The 15,374-nt window shown below is 46.7% G+C and overlaps 1 protein-coding gene across 13 annotated transcripts in view; it reads right to left on the minus strand.

Annotated features, from left to right (window-relative positions):
• LOC110536395 (calcium/calmodulin-dependent protein kinase type II subunit beta) overlaps positions 1-15,374 on the minus strand; it is a 163,105-nt gene that overhangs the window by 126,988 nt on the left and 20,743 nt on the right. For all 13 annotated transcript variants that reach the window (XM_036936372.1, XM_036936367.1, XM_036936358.1 and 10 more), the window contains exon 3: positions 4,689-4,748. In XM_036936372.1, coding sequence (XP_036792267.1) covers positions 4,689-4,748 — 60 coding nt within the window. The remainder of the gene's footprint in view (positions 1-4,688; positions 4,749-15,374) is intronic.

Genomic DNA, 15,374 nt, shown 5'->3' on the forward strand with positions numbered 1-15,374 from the left:
ATTCCATTAGAATGACATCACAGAGAAAGGGACAGGGTTTTGTTCTATCTGGATTCCATTAGAATGACATCACAGAGAAAGGGACAGGGTTCTGTTCTATCTGGATTCCATTAGAATGACATCACAGAGAAAGGGACAGGGTTCTGTTCTATCTGGATTCCCTTAGAATGACATCACAGAGAAAGGGACAGGGCTTTGTTCTTTCTGGATTCCATTAGAATGACATCACAGAGAAAGGGACAGGGTTCTGTTCTTTATGGATTCCATTAGAATGACATCACAGAGAAAGGGACAGGGTTCTGTTCTATCTGGATTCCATTAGAATGACATCACAGAGAAAGGGACAGGGTTCTGTTCTATCTGGATTCCATTAGAATGACATCACAGAGAAAGGGACAGGGTTGTGTTCTTTATGGATTCCATTAGAATGATATCACAGAGAAAGAGACAGGGTTTTGTTCTATCCGGATTCCATTAGAATGACATCACAGAGAAAGAGACAGGGTTTTGTTCTATCTGGATTCCATTAGAATGACATCACAGAGAAAGGGACAGGGTTTTGTTCTATCTGGATTCCATTAGAATGACATCACAGAGAAAGAGACAGGGTTTTGTTCTATCTGGATTCCATTAGAATGACATCACAGAGAAAGGGACAGGGTTTTGTTCTATCTGGATTCCATTAGAATGACATCACAGAGAAAGGGACAGGGTTCTGTTCTATCTGGATTCCATTAGAATGACATCACAGAGAAAGGGACAGGGTTCTGTTCTATCTGGATTCCATTATAATGACATCACAGAGAAAGGGACATGGTTTTGTTCTATCTGGATTCCATTAGAATGACATCACAGAGAAAGGGACAGGGTTTTGTTCTATCTGGATTCCATTAGAATGACATCACAGAGAAAGGGACAGGGTTTTGTTCTTTCTGGATTCCATTAGAATGACATCACATAGAAAGGGACAGGGTTGTGTTCTTTATGGATTCCATTAGAATGAAAATCACAGAGAAAGGGACAGGGTTGTGTTCTTTATGGATTCCATTAGAATGACATCACAGAGAAAGAGACAGGGTTTTGTTCTATCCGGATTCCATTAGAATGACATCACAGAGAAAGATACAGGGTTCTGTTCTATCTGGATTCCATTAGAATGACATCACAGAGAAAGGGACAGGGTTTTGTTCTATCTGGATTCCATTAGAATGACATCACAGAGAAAGGGACAGGGTTCTGTTCTATCTGGATTCCATTAGAATGACATCACAGAGAAAGATACAGGGTTCTGTTTTTTCTGGATTCCATTAGAATGACATCACAGAGAAAGATACAGGGTTCTGTTATTTCTGGATTCCATTAGAATGACATCACAGAGAAAGATACAGGGTTCTGTTATTTCTGGATTCCATTAGAATGACATCACAGAGAAAGATACAGGGTTCTGTTATTTCTGGATTCCATTAGAATGACATCACAGAGAAAGGGACAGGGTTTTGTTCTATCTGGATTCCATTAGAATGACATCACAGAGAAAGATACAGGGTTCTGTTATTTCTGGATTCCATTAGAATGACATCACAGAGAAAGGGACAGGGAAACAACTCTTTCAATTCCAACTCTGGAATCTTGTACAACTATCTTTATTGACAAAGCAGAGATGCTGACAAAAGAATGTGGGTCGCGCTACAGATGTGGGTTCACTAACATCCTTACACCAGTAAAGTTCAAAGTGCAGATTTAACAGGGGCTGCTGCATCCTCAGCAAATAAAATAAAATAAAATGTATTGGTCACATACACATGGTTAGCAGATGTTATTGGTCACATACACATGGTTAGCAGATGTTATTGGTCACATACACATGGTTAGCAGATGTTATTGGTCACATACACATGGTTAGCAGATGTTATTGGTCATATACACATGGTTAGCAGATGATATTGGTCACATACACATGGTTAGCAGATGTTATTGGTCACATACACATGGTTAGCAGATGATATTGGTCACATACACATGGTTAGCAGATGTCATTGGTCACATACACATGGTTAGCAGATGTTAATGGTCACATACACATGGTTAGCAGATGTTATTGGTCACATACACATGGTTAGCAGATGTTATTGGTCACATACACATGGTTAGCAGATGTTATTGGTCACATACACATGGTTAGCAGATGTTATTGGTCACATACACATGGTTAGCAGATGTTATTGGTCACATACACATGGTTAGCAGATGTTATTGGTCACATACACATGGTTAGCAGATGTTATTGGTCACATACACATGGTTAGCAGATGTTATTGGTCACATACACATGGTTAGCAGATGTTATTGGTCACATACACATTAGCAGATGTTGATGCAAGTGTTGCGAAATGCTTGTGCTGTCTGTGTGGGTGGACCATTTCAGTTTGTCCGTGATGTGTACGCCAAGGAACTTAAAACTCTCCACCCTCTCCACTACTGTCCTGTCAATGTGGATAGGGGGGCTGCTCCCTCTGCTGTTTCCTGAAGTCCACAATCATCTCATTTGTTTTGTTGACATTGAGTGTGAGGTTATTTTCCTGACACCACACTCCGAGGGCCCTCACCTCCTCCCTGTAGGCCGTCTCGTCGTTGTTGGTAATCAAGCCTACCACTGTAGTGTCGTCTGCAAACTTGATGATTGAGTTGGAGGCGTGTATGGCCACGCAGTCGTTGGTGAACAGGGAGTACAGGAGAGGGCTGAGAATGCAGCCTTGTGGGGACCCAGTGTTGAGGATCAGCGGGGTGGAGATGTTGTTACCTACCCTCACCACCTGGGGGCGGCCCGTCAGGAAGTCCAGGACCGAGTTGCACAGGGTGGGGTCGAGACCCAGGGTCTCAAGCTTAATGACGAGTTTGGAGAGTACTATGGTGTTAAATGCTGAGCTGTAATCGATGAACAGCATTCATACCTAGGTATTCCTCTTGTCCAGATGGGTTAGGGCAGTGTGCAGTGTGATGGCGATTGCGTCGTCTGTGGACCTTTTGGGGCGGTAAGCAAATTGGAGTGGGTCTAGGGTGTCAGGTAGGGTGGAGGTGATATGATGTTTGAATAGTCTCTCAAAGCACTTCATGATGACGGAAGTGAGTGCTACAGGGTGGTAGTCATTTAGCTCAGTTACCTTAGCTTTTTTGGGAACAGGAACAATGGTGGCCCTCTTGAAGCATGTGGGAACAGCAGACTGGGATAAGGATTGATTGAATATGTCTGTAAACACACCAGCCACGTTTAAATGTAACACGTTTAAATGTTTTATTCATGTTGGCTGCAGTGACGGAGAGCCCGCAGGTTTTGGTAGCGGGCCGTGTCAGTGGCACTGTATTGTCCTCAAAGCGAGCAAAAAAGTTGTTTAGTCTGTCTGGGAGCAAGACATCGTGATCCGCGACGGGGCTGGTTTTTCTTTTGTAGTCCGCTCATCGAATCAGCGTATTCGTCAATGTTGTTGTTCGCCGCAATGCGGAACATATCCCCATCCACGTGATCGAAGCAATCTTGAAGCGTGGAATCCGATTGATCGGTTGAACAGACCTGAGCGCGGGAGCTCCCTGTTTTAGTCTTAGTCTGAAGGCTGGGAGCAACAAAATGGAGTCGTGGTCAGCTTTTCCGAAGGAAGGGCAGGGGAGGGCCTTATATGCGTCGCGGAAGTTAGAATAACAGTGGTCTAGGGTTTTGCCAGCCCTGGTAGCACAATCAATTTGCTGATCGAATTTGTGGAGCCTTGTTTTCAGATTAGCACCGCTACGTCCTGCGTCTATGAATAAGGCTCAGAGAAACAGAGGAAGAGGAGAGCTTCTTTGACACTAGATCTGACAACGGACAAGAGCTGTATGTTCTGGTGATAACAAGGGATAGATAATAATAAAATGAACAAGCAACAAGAAGAAGTGGGAATAATCAGGTAGTGTGAATAATGGAAAATCATTAGGGGGCAAAAACTCCACGCCATGCATAGAAACATTAACAAGCCTTTAATTCATACTTGGCCGGAAGGATAAATCTAAACGCACAGAGGCCAAACCCTGGATACTGAGCATGATCCTCAATGTGGAATAGTCAAACAAGACAGAGATATCAAAACTTGGTGTCGCCTTATAGATTGAAGATTGAAGCTGCAGACTTTATGGTGCAGCACATAGATTTCAATCGATATATTGATACAGATGTGGGATCTTAATTTGAGCCAGTTTGCTACAGCAGAAAATAATCCTGCAGCAGCAGGAAATGTGAATTATTATGTGGATTATAATTCATGAAAAACGATGTGGTGGTCGATACATTTTTCGTTAGTGCAAATAAAAAAAAATCCTTTTAGAAACTCAAATACACTACAAGTTTGCATTTCCTGCTGTGCCAGAAAAGTCTCAGCAACAAAAGAGTGATCAAATTAAGATCCTACATCTGTATATATTAGATAGAAGATTGACAAGGCAGACTTAAGGTTATAATGCGGCACCGGCAGGTGTCATTTAGGCATAGGCAGGTGTCATTTAGGCATAGGCAGGTGTCATTTAGACATAGGCAGGTGTCATTGAGGCATAGGCGGGTGTCATTGAGGCATAGGCAGGTGTCATTGAGGCATAGGCAGGTGTCATTGAGGCATAGGCAGGTGTCATTGCGTTTCTGCGTTGTTTAGTTGAGAAAGACTCACCGATGTTGGAGTGCTTGAGTAGGCGACAGATACGGGCCTCTCTCTCTAGCTTCTGGTGGTCTGAGGAGGTAGAGAGACAGATGGAGAGATATTAGAGGTAGAGAGACACATGGAGAGATATTAGAGGTAGAGAGACACATGGAGAGATATTAGAGGTAGAGAGACACATGGAGAGATATTAGAGGTAGAGAGACACATGGAGAGATATTAGAGGTAGAGAGACAGATGGAGAGATATTAGAGGTAGAGAGACACATGGAGAGATATTAGTGGTAGAGAGACACATGGAGAGATATTAGAGGTAGAGAGACAGATGGATAGATATTAGAGGTAGAGAGACACATGGAGAGATATTAGAGGTAGAGAGACAGATGGAGAGATATTAGAGGTAGAGAGACAGATGGAGAGATATTAGAGGTAGAGAGACAGATGGAGAGATATTAGTGGTAGAGACAGATGGAGAGATATTAGAGGTAGAGAGACAGATGGAGAGATATTAGAGGTAGAGAGACAGATGGAGAGATATTAGAGGTAGAGAGACAGATGGAGAGATATTAGAGGTAGAGACAGATGGAGAGATATTAGAGGTAGAGAGACACATGGAGAGATATTAGTGGTAGAGACAGATGGAGAGATATTAGAGGTAGAGAGACAGATGGAAAGATATTAGAGGTAGAAAGACAGATGAGAGATATTAGAGGTAGAGACAGATGGAGAGATATTAGAGGTAGAGAGACACATGGAAAGATATTAGAGGTAGAGAGACAGATGGAAAGATATTAGAGGTAGAGAGACACATGGAGAGATATTAGAGGTAGAGAGACACATGGAGAGATATTAGAGGTAGAGAGACAGATGGAGAGATATTAGAGGTAGAGAGACACATGGAGAGATATTAGAGGTAGAGACAGATGGAGAGATATTAGAGGTAGAGAGACACATGGAGAGATAGTAGTGGTAGAGACAGATGGAGAGATATTAGAGGTAGAGACAGATGGAGAGATATTAGAGGTAGAGACAGATGGAGAGATATTAGTGGTAGAGACAGATGGAGAGATATTAGAGGTAGAGACAGATGGAGAGATATTAGAGGTAGAGGGACACATGGAAAGATATTAGAGATAGAGAGACAGATGGAGAGATATTAGAGGTAGAGACAGATGGAGAGATATTAGAGGTAGAGACAGATGGAGAGATATTTGGGATATGTACAGGGGTGATATAGGCTCTGCACAATATCTTGTACTGAATCATCTTTTCCTAGCACATTTTGAAGTGGTCAGACCCCTTCTCCAAATAGTGTCCCTTTGCGATGGGGTGAGAGAAGTGTTCAGGTCACACTCCCATGCAATCTGAATGGGGGAATAGTGACCCATTGTGATGCTATCTGAATGAGGAAATAGTGACCCATTGTGATGCTAACTGAATGGGGAATAGTGACCCATTGTGATGCTAACTGAATGGGGGAATAGTGACCCATTGTGATGCTAACTGAATGGGAAAAAGTGACCCAGTGTGATGCTAACTGATTGGGGGAATAGTGACCCATTGTGATGCTAACTGAATGGGAAAAAGTGACCCAGTGTGATGCTAACTGATTGGGGGAATAGTGACCCATTGTGATGCTAACTGAATGGGGGAATAGTGACCCATTGTGATGCTAACTGAATGGGGGAATAGTGACCCATTGTGATGCTAACTGAATGGGGAATAGTGACCCATTGTGATGCTAACTGAATGGGGGAATAGTGACCCATTGTGATGCTAACTGAATGGGAAAAAGTGACCCAGTGTGATGCTAACTGATTGGGGGAATAGTGACCCATTGTGATGCTAAAAAGTGACCCATTGTGATGCTAACTGATTGGGGGAATAGTGACCCATTGTGATGCTAAAAAGTGACCCATTGTGATGCAATCTGAATGGGGGAATAGTGACCCATTGTGATGCTAACTGAATGGGAAAAAGTGACCCAGTGTGATGCTAACTGATTGGGGGAATAGTGACCCATTGTGATGCTAACTGAATGGGAAAAAGTGACCCAGTGTGATGCTAACTGATTGGGGGAATAGTGACCCATTGTGATGCTAAAAAGTGACCCATTGTGATGCAATCTGAATGGGGGAATATGTGTTTAGGATGGAAAAAAACAACGGCCTATAAATGCTTGATCCAGTTCCTGTCGAGGAGGCAGCTTTCCTGAGGTTCTGATCTAACTCTGTTCCAGAGGCGGAGTCAGCATTCTCCGTTTTACCAACCTTGTATATGACTGTCTTAAGCTGTAGGTATGCTAAAAATGAAGAATCGCTCAAACCAAAATCTGCCTTTAACAATCTGACCAATAGATGAAATACCGTGGCTATGCCAGAGTCTACTACTCAAAGTGTTTCCGGGGTTATGCCAGATGGGACAGGATGGAACAGACACACCATTTACACCCAACCTTCTGTGCAGCATCTTAACTATGCTACATGAGAACCTGATAATTCCACTGTCAAGGGCAGTAGCTGGGTTTGGGGCAGTAGCGGGGTTTGGGGCATTAGCGGGGTTTGGTGCAGTAGCTGGGTTTGGGGCAGTAGCTGGGTTTGGGGCAGTAGGGGGTTTGGGGCAGTAGGGGGTTTGGGGCAGTAGGGAGTTTGGGGCAGTAGCTGGGTTTGGGGCAGTAGGGGGTTTGGGGCAGTAGGGGGTTTGGGGCAGTACCACGTTGATGACAGGTGAAACGGACCTGTGTTGTGACACTATCCTCTCCTCCAACCACTCCCAGCTGCAGATCTTAGATTCTGATTTGTAAGCCCACGTAAGGGGACATCTTGACTGATATGACAAGCAGTAGAAGAATCCATCTGGGACACCCGGCCCACCTTTAAATCTAGGTACTGTCCGTTTTCTATACCCTATCCTTGGTTTCTGATTGTTCCATAATAGAACTGCGAGGAGAGAGTTTGTACTTCCTTAAACCACGACTGTGGGATGTTGAGAGGGGATGGAAGAGATGACATAGGCTAGCCTAGGTAATACATTAGGTCCATTTAGGCTGAATATCTTGGTTCTGAGGGATACTATATTAATTCCTAGATACTTCCTCTAGTCATCCAAACAAATGGGAAACCCACTAAGTCAGCCTGAAATGTGTGTATGTTGAGAGGTATAGCCTCTCCCTTTCTCCAGTTGATCTTGTGTCCTGAGAGGGAGCCAAAGGAGTCAATCATTGTTAAGACTGCCCGGGTGCGGAGATTTGCAGGGTTCCTAAGGATGAGTAGGATGTCGTCAGCGTATAGATTCAATTTCAACTCATGTTCATAAATGCGCACACCTGGAACGGTCTCTTCAGCACGTATCGCACATGCCAGGGGGTTCTAAGGCTAAAATATATAGGAGGGGACTAGCGGAGCAACCCTGTCTCACACCTCGGTTGAGACAAAATGAGTCAGACACCATACCATTCATTTTGACAGATGAGACAAGTTCGCTGTATAATGACCCTGACCCAGCTAATGGGACCAAAGCCAAACTTGATGAGTGGATGAAACAGGTATGGCTATTCTATCCTGTCAAAGGCCTTCTTGGCTTCCAAGGATGCTGCTACAGCTGGAGTTTTAAGAGAGTGAGCCTCAGACATGGCATGAAACAGCCCGTTATTCACAGAGAAACGACCTGGGATGAACCCAACCTGGTCTAGATTCATTATTGATGGGATTACCGTCACTAAGCGTACGGCGAGGGTCTTGGTTAATAGCTTATAGTAGCTGTTCAACAGACTTAAGGGGCGGAAACCTCTAAAGGACCCTTACTAGACTTGGGTAGCAGAGAGATAGTTGTTCGACACATGGACGGACGGGGGCATAGATTCAGACTGTGGTGCTTCATCAAATCATTTCAGAAGGATCGGGGACCGCTGTTTTTTTTTAAGCATTTGTAGGTTTCCATATCCAAGCCGTCATCGCCAAGCCTTTTCCCAGAGGACATTTTCAGAATTGCGTTGTCAGTTTCTAACTGGTTGATCGGGATGTCCAAACCAACTTCATCCACTAGATTGACTGTGGGAAGGTCAACGCTCTTAAAGAACAGTCGCTGTCACCTGCTGTACTCTCTGACCCATACAATGTGAAAGATTGATTCATTCTGTTGGCATCACATTGAAATACTCCCTTACTATCTCTAATGTTGCTTCTCCATCTGCTTCAATGTATGCACTAACATCCCTCCTGCGCTAACATCCCCCCTGCTCTAACATCCCCCCTGCTCTAACATCCCCCCTGCGCTAACATCCCCCCTGCTCTAACATCCCCCTGCTCTAACATCCCCCTGCTCTAACATCCCCCCTGCGCTAACATCCCCCTGCTCTAACATCCCCCTGCTCTAACATCCCCCTGCTCTAACATCCCCCCTGCGCTAACATCCCCCCTGCGCTAACATCCCCCCTGCTCTAACATCCCCCCTGCTCTAACATCCCCCCTGCTCTAACATCCCCCCTGCTCTAACATCCCCCCTGCTCTAACATCCCCCCTGCGCTAACATCCCCCCTGCCCTCTTCCCTTATGCTCTAACATCCCCCCTGCTCTAACATCCCCCCTGCTCTAACATCCCCCCTGCTCTAACATCCCCCTGCTCTAACATCCCCCCTGCGCTAACATCCCCCTGCTCTAACATCCCCTGCTCTAACATCCCCCCTGCTCTAACATCCCCCCTGCTCTAACATCCCCCCTGCTCTAACATCCCCCTGCTCTAACATCCCCCCTGCTCTAACATCCCCCCTGCTCTAACATCCCCCCTGCTCTAACATCCCCCTGCTCTAACATCCCCCCTGCTCTAACATCCCCCCTGCTCTAACATCCCCCTGCTCTAACATCCCCCCTGCTCTAACATCCCCCCTGCTCTAACATCCCCCCTGCTCTAACATCCCCCTGCTCTAACATCCCCCTGCTCTAACATCCCCCCTGCTCTAACATCCCACTGCTCTAACATCCCCCCTGCTCTAACATCCCCCTGCTCTAACATCCCCCCTGCTCTAACATCCCCCCTGCTCTAACATCCCCCCTGCTCTAACATCCCCCCTGCTCTAACATCCCCCCTGCTCTAACATCCCCCTGCTCTAACATCCCCCCTGCTCTAACATCCCCCTGCTCTAACATCCCCCTGCTCTAACATCCCCCATGCTCTAACATCCCACTGCTCTAACATCCCCCCTGCTCTAACATCCCCCCTGCTCTAACATCCCCCTGCTCTAACATCCCCCCTGCGCTAACATCCCCCTGCGCTAACATCCCCCTGCGCTAACATCCCCCCTGCGCTAACATCCCCCTGCTCTAACATCCCCCCTGCTCTAACATCCCCCTGCTCTAACATCCCCCTTGCCCTCTTCCCTTATGCACTAACATCCCCCCTGTGCTAACATCCCCCCTGCGCTAACATCCCCCCTGCCCTCTTCCCTTATGCTCTAACATCCCCCCTGCTCTAACATCCCCCCTGCTCTAACATCCCCCCTGCTCTAACATCCCCCCTGCTCTAACATTCCCCCTGGGCTAACATTCCCCCTGGGCTAACATCCCCCCTGCGCTAACATCCCCCCTGCCCTCTTCCCTTATGCAGTAATATCCCCCCTGCGCTAACATCCCCCCTGCCCTCTTCCCTTATGCAGTAATATCCCCCCTGCGCTAACATCCCCCCTGCGCTAACATCCCCCCTGCGCTAACATCCCCCCTGCGCTAACATCCCCCCTGCGCTAACATCCTCCTTGCGCTAACATCCCCGCTGCGCTAACATCCCCCTTGCGCTAACATCCCCCCTGCCACCTGCCCTGACTCAAAATAAAATCTCTGGAGTCGGGAAAAGAGCAAAATCAGTCTCCTCGTGTTTCTGTAGATCTGCCCTGGTAGACAGGAGGGAGGTTCTCAAGGCTAGGTTCAACAGCTCTGACATACAGTATGTTCCTCCTCCAGTATTTTAACCTCCAAAGACAGCTTAGACTTTTTCTCTGAGCTCTTTCATTTTCTTCAGCTGATGAGAAACGAATTATCCAACCCGTACAAGTGGCCTTAAAAGCTTCCCAGATGGTGGCAACCAGAGTCACAGAGCTACGGTTCAGTTCAACGAATTCTATGATTCTGTCACACCTAGTGAAATCCGTGTTTTTCAAGAGGGAGGTGTTCAGCCTTGACTGTCGAGATATGATTAGCGGGGATATTGGTATCAATATCATTCTGAATCAGGTTAGAGGACATAAGAATACAGTCGATCCTGGAGTCAGAATTGAGGGCTTCATCTGGATTCACCAGGCGCCACACATCTGAAAGATATGTGAAATAATTCCACCATTGCTGCTGCGACAGGCCTGTCTGAGGGAAGGGGGGCACCAGAACGGTCTGGTAAGGGACTGCAAACCCAAATTAAAGTCACCGCCCATGACTATGGGACCCTGAAGAGAGCTAGATATCGCAGGCACCAAGGAAGAGAGGACGGTGTTTTGTGAAGTATTAGGTGCATGTACATTTATTAGGGTACACTTGTCATTTTGTAACCATCCTGAGGCTGTCACACGTCCACCATCCTGGTAAGTATGCAAGTTAGAAGGTTTGAAAGACATTCTTCTTCTTTGCAATTAGAATGCTGACACCCTTAGAACGCTTGCCACCTGGGGAGGAGAACACCTGACCCACCCATATCTTAATCTTACATTATTGCCACATCACAACTAAGAGGCTTTAAATGCACCAGAATTATATACCTCTTAAGTGTATTCTGAATTCCGTTACAATTCCAACTCACAAGTAAAATCAAATGTATTTATATAGCCCTTCGTACATCAGCTGATATCTCAAAGTGCTGTACAGAAACCCAGCCTAAAACCCCAAACAGCAAGCAATGCAGGTGTAGAAGCACAGTGGCTAGGAAAAAAAAGTATTATCATAATTTGTCCATACTGGTAGTGGCATTCATTTAGTTCATTAGTTTCCCGTGAACTCCGTGACCTTAAGAGTATTTTGCTGTATAAACAAGGTGTGTTTTTAAAAAATCATTATGACTGTATATTAACCAGAATTCTGTTCTAGTGTGTCATCTTCACCACGTGACTCCACTTTACTTCGATGTCATAAACCAATGCACTTCAGTGTCACTATCTGTGACTGAACAAAAATAATATACAGACAGTTGGATGTCAGCATCTCTTTAGTACAAAGACAACAGATCCACTAGCTGCTTGGATGAGGGAGGTAGACAGGCAGGGAGGGAGGGAGACAGGCAGGGAGACAGGCAGGGAGACAGGCAGGGAGGTAGACAGGCAGGGAGGGAGGGAGACAGGCAGGGAGACAGGCAGGGAGGGAGACAGGCAGGGAGACAGGCAGGGAGGGAGACAGGCAGGGAGACAGGCAGGGAGACAGGGAGGGAGGGAGGGAGGGAGGGAGGGAGGGAGGGAGGGAGGGAGGGAGGGAGGGAGGGAGGGAGCCAGACATAATGATAATTCTCCAACAGATTGGAGGGGACACAATGTAGACTGGCTAGTGACTGACTGACTACCATGGAATACCTGTTGGAGATCATCACTGTTACATAAGCCTGTACCATACACGAACAACACACACAGAGAAAACAACACACACACACACACAGCAGGGTGTATGTGAACGCACACTATGCAGAGCACAGAGGGTTACACACATACACACACACACACACAGAAGAGTGACAGTGAAGAGAGTACCTAGTGATTACATGTTCTAAAGATGAGGGGAGAGCGATGGCTGAGGGAGAGAGGAGAGAGAGGACAGTGTTTAAATTACGAAGACAAACTGCCGTCTGAGGACAAAGACAACACTGATTACTATTATTGTCTCCTACCTCCAACTCTCTTCCTCCTCTCTCCCTTTCTATCACACTCTCCAGTCCTCCCAACTCTCTTCCTCCTATCCCGCTTTCTTTCCTACTCTTCATTCCTCCCAACTCTCACCTCTCTTTTCATGCATACAATTTATATTGTCTCTCTAACCCCTTTATTAGACTGGTAAAAACAGGTATAAGCTGGTATGGGCTGGTATAGGCTGGTATAGGCTGGTATAGGCTGGTATAGGATGGTAACGGCTGGTATAGGTTGGTATAGGCTGATGGTGGTGGCTGGTATAGGTTGGTATAGGTTGGTATAGGCTGGTGGTGGCTGGTATAGGCTGGTATAGGATGGTAAAGGCTGGTATAGGCTGGTATAGGTTGGTAAAGGCTGGTATAGGCTGGTATAGGATGGTAACGGCTGGTATAGGCTGGTGGTGGCTGGTATGGGCTGGTAGCGGATGGTATAGGCTGGTATAGGATGGTATAGGCTGGTGGTGGCTGGTATGGGCTGGTAGCGGATGGTATAGGCTGGTATAGGCTGGTGGTGGCTGGTATAGGATAGTATAGGCTGGTATAGGCTGGTATAGAGAATGTGTTCTCAGTCAACTTACCCGGTAAAATAATAAATAAATAAATAGGTTGGTATAGGCTGGTATAGGATGGTATAGGCTGGTGGTGGCTGGTATGGGCTGGTAGCGGATGGTATAGGCTGGTATAGGATGGTATAGGCTGGTGGTGGCTGGTATGGGCTGGTAGCGGATGGTATAGGCTGGTATAGGATGGTATAGGCTGGTGGTGGCTGGTATGGGCTGGTAGCGGATGGTATAGGCTGGTATAGGCTGGTGGTGGCTGGTATAGGATAGTATAGGATGGTATAGGATGATTTATGCTGGTATAGGCTGGCATTGGCTGGTATAGGATGATATAGGCTAGTATAGGCTAGTGGTGGCTGGTGGTGGATGGTATAGGCTGGTATAGGTTGGTGGTGGCTGGTATAGGCTGGTGGTGGCTGGTATAGGATGGTATAGGCTGGTGGTGGCTGGTATAGGCTGGTGGTGGCTGGTATAGGATGATATAGGATGGTATAGGCTAGTATAGGCTGGTATAGGCTGGTATAGGCTGGTGTAGGCTGGTAACGGATGGTATAGGCTGGTATAGGCTGGTATAGCCTGGTGGTGGCTGGTGGTGGCTGGTATAGGATAGTACAGGATGGTATAGGATGATATATGCTTGTATAGGCTGGTGGTGGCTGGTATAGCCTGGTGGTGGCTGGTATAGGCTGGCATTGGATGGTATATGCTGGTATAGGCTGGTATAGGCTGGTATAGGATGGTATAGGCTGGTGGTGGCTGGAATAGGCTGGTGGTGGCTGGTATAGGCTGGTGGTGGCTGGTGGTGGCTGGTATAGGCTGGTATAGGATGGTATAGGCTGGTGGTGGCTGGTATAGGCTGGCATTGGATGGTATATGCTGGTATAGGCTGGTATAGGATGGTATAGGCTGGTGGTGGCTGGTATAGGCTGGTGGTGGCTGGTATAGGCTGGCGGTGGCTGGTATAGGCTGGTGGTGGCTGGTATAGGCTGGTATAGGATGGTATATGCTGGTATAGGATGGTATAGGCTGGTGGTGGCTGGTATAGCCTGGTGGTGGCTGGTATAGGCTGGCATTGGCTGGTGGTGGCTGGTATAGGCTGGTATTGGCTGGTGGTGGCTGGTGGTGACTGGTATAGGATCATATAGGCTGGTATAGGCTGGTATTGGCTGGTGGTGGCTGGTGGTGACTGGTATAGGATCATATAGGCTGGTATAGGCTGGTGGTGGCTGGTATAGGATGGTATAGGCTGGTGGGGGCTGGTATAGGCTGGTATAGGCTGGTGTAGGATGGCATAGGCTGGTATAGAATGGTATAGGCTGGTATAGAATGGTATAGGATGGTATAGAATGGTATAGGATGGCATAGGCTGGTATAGAATGGTATAGGATGGTATAGGATGGTATAGAATGGTATAGGCTGGCGGTGGCTGGTATAGAATGGTATAGGCTGGTATAGGATGGTATAGAATGGTATAGGCTGGTGGTGGCTGGTATAGAATGGTATAGGCTGGTATAGAATGGTATAGGTTGGTGGTGGCTGGTATAGAATGGTATAGGCTGGTGGTGGCTGGTATAGAATGGTATAGGCTGGTGGTGGCTGGTATAGAATGGTATAGGCTGGTGGTGGTTGGTATAGAATGGTATAGGTGCGAATAGGATGGTGGTGGCAAAAGCATATTAAAATGTCAAATTAATGTCAGACTCTGTATTGGTTTGTGTGTGGACTGACAGAATATTGTGGGTATTGGTTAGGTATGCTGGGCAGGGTCAAGATTTCCTCACCACAGAACAAATACCACTGGAACCATGCTGAGGGGATGAGGAGGAGAAGAGATCATGAGCAGATGGTGGAGAATAAGAGAGGATGAGGGGATGGAGGAGGAGAATAGAGGATGAGGGGATGGAGAAAGAGAAGAGAGGATGAGGAGATGGAGGAGGAGAAGAGAGGATGAGGAGATGGAGGAGGAGAAGAGAGGATGAGGGGATGGAGGAGCAGGAGGAGGAGAAGAGAGGATGAGGGGAAGGAGGAGGAAGAGAAGAAGAAAGGATGGGGGAGAAGAAGAGAGGATGGAGGAGAAGAGAGGATGAGGAGATGTGTTCACTGGGTATGAGAATCAACAGAAACCCACTGCTGCCCAAAAACCCTACAGCAATAGCTGAACTCAACTCTGTATTGTACTGTGTGTGTGTGTGTGTGTGTGTGTGTGTGTGTGTGTGTGTGTGTGTATGTGTGCGCCCGCGCACGTACGTCTGTGTATGAGAGAGAATGAGAGT

This window comes from Oncorhynchus mykiss, chromosome 11 (genome assembly GCF_013265735.2).
Source record: "Oncorhynchus mykiss isolate Arlee chromosome 11, USDA_OmykA_1.1, whole genome shotgun sequence".
Taxonomy (NCBI): Eukaryota; Metazoa; Chordata; class Actinopteri; order Salmoniformes; family Salmonidae; genus Oncorhynchus; species Oncorhynchus mykiss.